The 6,229-nt window shown below is 39.6% G+C and overlaps 1 protein-coding gene across 5 annotated transcripts in view; it reads left to right on the top strand.

Annotated features, from left to right (window-relative positions):
- LOC123505245 (E3 ubiquitin-protein ligase MARCHF8-like) overlaps nt 1-6,229 on the top strand; it is a 98,192-nt gene that overhangs the window by 81,513 nt on the left and 10,450 nt on the right. For all 5 annotated transcript variants that reach the window (XM_045256455.1, XM_045256456.1, XM_045256457.1 and 2 more), the window contains exon 3: nt 1-134. This exon is cut by the window's left edge and continues 47 nt beyond it. In XM_045256455.1, the coding sequence (XP_045112390.1) occupies nt 1-134 (134 nt within the window). The remainder of the gene's footprint in view (nt 135-6,229) is intronic.

The following is a 6,229-nucleotide window of genomic DNA, read 5'->3' as shown; positions in this document are numbered from 1 at the left end:
GCTACTGCGCCGGCTCGCTGCGATACGTCCATCAGTCATGCCTGCAGCAGTGGATCAAGTCCTCGGACACCAAAACCTGCGAGCTGTGCAAGTTCAATTTCATCATGCACTCAAAGATCAAACCGTTCAACAAGGTAAGATTCCAAAGTTTCAGTGCCTATGCTTGTACTTCTCGCTGCGCCGCGCCTCGAGGCCTCCTTTCCTGCCTCACTTGTGACTCAGGACAGGCCAGTCAATCCACACTACTGAAGAGAGTTAGTTTATCTTCTTTGCCCTTGTTGTAACTACTTGCATATAATACCAACCATGAAAAGCTATAGAGAAGGTGTGGACGCTAAGTTCAGTATAATAGATGTTGATCTCGGAGGAAAAGTAAATATATGAATAAGAGATTAACATAACAAACACGGTGCATTCATACATACAGGAACGAACGACAACATGTTGGAAGAGTCAGCATGAATTACTGTGGAGCACAGCTGCGCCACACTCGCGCCACACTTGTCTCTCCTAATGAGCACACATGTGTTCCTCCGCGCGCTCTTATCTTTTACAAACTGCTGCCGAAATTTTAGAGAGATGTAAAGAAAAAAATGAAGTAATTGGTTTGTATTGTATACCTTCGTACTAATTACATGCCTAAAGTATTTCGTCATCTTTCAGCTTTTTTCCTGTTCTCTTTTGATGTTTTGTAAGCAAGTGCCGCGTGACGAGGCACAGATGTGTTACCACCACTGCGGCGCATACATGGGAGCCGGAAAAGCAAGACATTCATTAGGTTGCTACGCAGTAAACGGTGAGATGGCGCAGCTTTTCAGACTTGAGTGGAAAAGATAAATAGTGAATGATGAATAAACAAGAAAATGAATAAATTTGTTATCAGGTCAAGAATATTTATTTTGCACTTTGTCCGTGTGAGCAAACAAAACAGTAAAATGAATAAATAGATGAAGTGTCATTCTCACTGGTACATCAGTGCGCCATAGAGAGTAGATACTGAAGGCCACAGCTCCCTTGCTCAAAGTATTCCATCACACGAATCAAGACAGGTCACTTTATATGAAATAGATTGTTATCAGCAGGTTGTTAGGGCTCAATCATTAAAGAGCTTTGAAAGAAGACTACGTGCACTGTTTTATGGATGAAGATGATAGCTAGACCTGACGGCTTCCTGCACTATCCCTTAATTTTTTACGTTTTTATGTAATTTCCTTATCTTTTTTTTCATATTGGTAACTTATCAAAATCTGAGGAAGAAATGTACCTCATAACATTTGTTGCTCGGGTAAAAACTTGTGAAAGAGCTATTTCTGTCTTCTTGAAGATTCTGAGCCATCTTAGAAACCTTAATATAGTTTATGATAAATCTTTGAGAGTTGACTTTTTGTTATTTTATTTTTTGTTATTTTATTTTTTTATTTCGTAACTGCTTTACAATTTGTTTATTTATTTATTTATGTACTTTTTGTTTCTTTGTCTATTTAGAGAGAACGGATAGCTCACTTATTTATTTATTTGTTTATTTATTGAGTAGCTATTTTATTATGTCTATTTATTCTTTTATTTACCTTTCCGTGTGTTTATCTATTTAGAGGCAGCGAATAGTGGCCTGAGGAACGATGAAACTAAAAGAAAAAAAAAAAGTTAGGATATATTTCTTCTCCCACCAGACGTCGAAAGTTTTCCTGCAAGTTAGTTTCTTTGTTGCTCTCTTGATGGGTTGAAAGAGTCGTTTTTGTTACGTGGTGTCTTGCCCTGAGGTCGGGATAGAGATGGGGAAGATTACGTAATGGTGGAACGGTATTGCTATATGAAGACGTTAAATGGGGAAGGTGCCACTTTGATTTTTGCAGCAGAAAATAATAAAAGGAACATTATAATAATTTTCGGGAGAAGTTTAGGAATAATGTTATGAAGTATTTTGAAGCGAGAAAGATTCCAATTGATCATCAATGGTATAACTGGAAGAAATGGAAGGCAAAGTGTTGTTTGCAATGAAAAAGATAATAGCAGACCATTGTTAGAATCAGAAGAATTAAAAAAAAAAAGTGGTTTGAAATGTGCATTATACCAGTAGAACACATTGGGAGGATCCGTAGGATAGTTAATTAGGCAGTGTAGTAGGGAAGACTTAATTTGAAGTGAAAAAAAGGGCAACAAAAAACAATAAGAAAAAGGACAGGTAAAGTGCCAGTTCACATACAGTGTTGAAAACGCTGAAGATGAGTGTCTGGTATCCGTGATAAATACTCTGTACATGGACGGATAAAGCCCCTATACAGAGTTAGCAGTTGGAGAAACACTGGAGGAGACGACTCAGAACGCCTAACTTCGAAAATAGTAAGGAAAAAATAGTTTGAAATGAAAAAGATAATAAAACATTGTTAGAATCAGATGTGTAAAGAGGGAAGTTTGAAGCAGTAAGACACGAATAGGACACTATTTATATATCAGGAACTGTAGGGAAGTTAATAAGGCAATGTAGTAGGGAACATATTATTTGAGTGTGTAAAGAAATGGAGTAGCACAATATGTATTCATTTTTATTAGTATTATATCGGGAAGAATTGTAGGGAAGGCAGTGAGGAAGGAATGAGAGGAAGGGTGAGACGAGAAAGGGTCAGGTACTGTACTTAGCACCGTGATGGGGTCAGGGGAAGCGTTTGGGCGGGGAAGTAAGAGGCTTAGACGAGGCATCCTCCTCTTGAACTGGGCCGTGTCAACAGTGTAGCGTTGTGAAAGAGAGAGAGAGAGAGAGAGAGAGAGAGAGAGAGAGAGAGAGAGTTGTTTGCTCTATTTAGGATGCTTTTTTAATATCATATTTTCATGGTTTATCTTTACATGACTAGCCAGTTGTTTCCTTATCATCCAAAACGAGAGGTTATCAATTTATCAGAATATAAGTAATTTTACCGTATTGAACAATGTGATTAAATCTCTCTCTCTCTCTCTCTCTCTCTCTCTCTCTCTCTCTCTCTCTCTCTCTCTCTCTCTCTCTCGTTATAATTTTATATGGTTTTCAAAAGAATTCGTCAATCATCTCTTAAAAATTGCGTTCATTGTTGCCTACCGCGGTGAAGGAGTTAACACCACTTCCACTCCGTGCCTCACCTCAGTGTATAGAGTTGCGTGGCCATCATTCTTAAAGCCAATGTCACAGTCGAACGTTCCTCCTCCAGCCTCCACATTCTCATCGGCATCGCTAAACAAATGACACTCGCATATTTCCCTTGAAGTAATCCGCTCGTTCCAGGTTCTTAACTGTCACTCCAAGCACATTACTATGCATAACCGTGAGAGCCTGGGATGCAGCCTCTCTCTCTCTCTCTCTCTCTCTCTCTCTCTCTCTCTCTCTCTCTCTCTCTCTCTCTCTCTCTCTCTCTCTTACTCTCTTCACTCTCTTTATTCTCTCTCTCTCTCTCTCTCTCTCTCTCTCTCTCTCTCTCTCTCTCTCTCTCTCTCTCTCTCTCTCTCTCTCTCTCTCTCTCTTTTCCTTCTCTTTTTCTTGTTTCATATATAGTTTCCGGTATCTATTACTTTCCTCTCCTCTGCTCCCGTGGAAGTGAAAAATATGAGGAGGAAAAATCGTTGCTCCACTTCTGCTCTCTCTCTCTCTCTCTCTCTCTCTCTCTCTCTCTCTCTCTCTCTCTCTCTCTCTTGGTTTCTTTGTTTAACCTCTGCGCACAGCCAGCCGCTTTCCTCCCACGTGCACACCTTTCTTGTTTATCATACTCGAAATGTAGTTATATTGGTTTCCGCGTCATTCTTTGTCTAAATTTCATCTCTTGTTTTTGCTTTCCCTGAGGTGATGCTTCTATTTGTTGTCTGTTCTTTTTTATGTATCATGTATCCTTTATCCTCATCTCTTTTCATATATACGTTCATACCAGCATTTTCTTTGTTTCTTTAAGCCGTATTAGTTTGTGTGTGTGTGTGTGTGTGTGTGTGTGTGTGAGGCACAGCAGTCATACGGTCGGAAATACAGCGCTCGTATTGCGGCGTCGTGGCAGTGATGGGAATGGAAACTTCCTGCGTCACGGCACCGTAACTTTAGAACTGACCTTTCTCCTTCCCTCGGACCAAGTCGCCCTCCATCTCCGCCTGGTTTTTGGCAAACTATTACTCCTCCTCCTCCTCCGCTTCTTACTACTGCTGCTACTATTTTTTATGCAAAAGGGGCATGTCCAAGGGCAACAAAGAACAAAAAGATAAACCGAAAACAGACCCATTGCAATGCTAGTCCCCAAAAGCCTGCTGTCAAAAGGTTTATCCAAAATTGGACGTGAAAATTAGATGAATGCTTAAGGTCTGACTACTACTACTACTACTACTACTACTACTACTACTACTACTACTACTACTACTACTACTGCTGCTGCTGCTGCTGCTGCTGATGATGATGATGATGATGATGATGATGATGATGATACTACTACTACTACTACTACTACTGCTACTACTACTACTACTACTACTACTACTACTACTACTACTACTACTACTACTACTATTTCTATTACCAGCAAGACTCAATCAGGTACAGAAAGGAATAAATACTACTACTACTACTACTACTTTTACTATTACTACTACTACTACTACTACAGTAATATTACTACTACAACCACTACTACTACCAGCTATGGTGAATCAAGTACATAATGGCAGAAGTATTCGTATCATAGTTTCCTTTGGCAAGGGAGGTTTCGGTGCTCAAGATGGGTTCTGGAACATGGAGTTTGCGAAAATATTTACGTTGTCTGCATTGATTTATGAATCATTTCCTCTCTGAAACGTATTTTCTCTCTCTCTCTCTCTCTCTCTCTCTCTCTCTCTCTCTCTCTCTCTCTCTCTCTCTCTCTCTCTCTCTTCCTCCTCCTCCTCCTCCTCCTCCTCCTCCTCTGAGCAAGCAAAATTACTTCGTGGCTTTCTAAATAAAAGCTGTGAATAGCTCATATTTCTTGTTTGGATCAGTGCACGGTACATTATTTATATGTGAAGAGAGAAACCGATAACGTGAACAGCTGAAAAGAATGTATTTGTGAATGTAACTTTAAGCATAACGTAACGTGTTCTTGTACTTGTTTACTGACAGGTACGTAGATGTTTAGGGCTTAGACTGTAACTGCTTCTACTACTACTACTACTACTACTACTACTACTAATAATAATAATAATAATAATAATAATAATAATAACAACAACAATGATAAAACGTATATTGCATTATCCAACCATGTAATTTTATCTTCTGTTATTGCTGCCACTAATTTATTTTTCATTGATTGATTGATTTTTCTTTCTCTGTGTTAGTTACATAGAACGAGTTGGAGGGAAGTAGAAGTTATATATAGTCTCTCTCTCTCTCTCTCTCTCTCTCTCTCTCTCTCTCTCTCTCTCTCTCTCTCTCTCCTTTCATTTTTGGGGGGGTGGAAATTTCTCCTTAATTTTTCTTCTTGTGTTTTATTGAATGTTTTTCTTTATATTGCCGTCTTTTCTTTCTCATCATTTCCTCCTCCTCCTCCTCCTCCTCCTCTTGGGGAAAGCATTTTACTCCCGCCAGGAAACAGATAGGATAATCCGTGATCTGGTCAGTTTGGTGAAGGCTGGCAGCAAGGTAAGGAGGGAAGAAAAAAGAAAAGGGTAAATAAAGGAAAACTTGTATATAAAGGTATGAAGATAATAAGTGAGTTTGCAAGTTTTTTAGAGTCTTAATAAGAACAAGAGGTGTTTGAAAATACTGACGTTCCTGTTTTTGTTATTTTTTCTTTATCTCTCGCTCTTAGTCTCTGCCACAATCGTTCATCACCTAACAGTCTACTTAGAAAATTTCATGGCTGGTAGATTCCTAACTGGACCTCTTGAGGAAAGACAGAGGGGAGTGAGTGTTTGCGAGGTGGGTTATTCGATTTCTGGCCATTACTGCACCAACATGGAGGCCGCGTCCCATTACCCTCCTTCTCTTATCCCTTAGTGGTGCCTCTGGGGGCTTCATTTCGCAGGATGCCAGCCGCAAGGAGTGTGGGCGTTGCGAAATCTCTCTCTCTCTCTCTCTCTCTCTCTCTCTCTCTCTCTCTCTCTCTGTGTGTGTGTGTGTGTGTGTGTGTGTTTCCATAGGAATTTTAATACCTTGTTGAATTTTGGTATATTGTTACTTGTACTCACAAGTTATTCACCTCTTCACGTTAAGTCGGCTTTGTTTCATTCCCAATTTCGACTAGAAATGCTT

This window comes from Portunus trituberculatus, chromosome 17, assembly GCF_017591435.1.
Source record: "Portunus trituberculatus isolate SZX2019 chromosome 17, ASM1759143v1, whole genome shotgun sequence".
NCBI classification, from domain to species: domain Eukaryota; kingdom Metazoa; phylum Arthropoda; class Malacostraca; order Decapoda; family Portunidae; genus Portunus; species Portunus trituberculatus.
The sequence above is the reverse complement of the archived record's forward strand: the minus strand, read 5'-3'. Positions and strand labels throughout refer to the sequence as shown.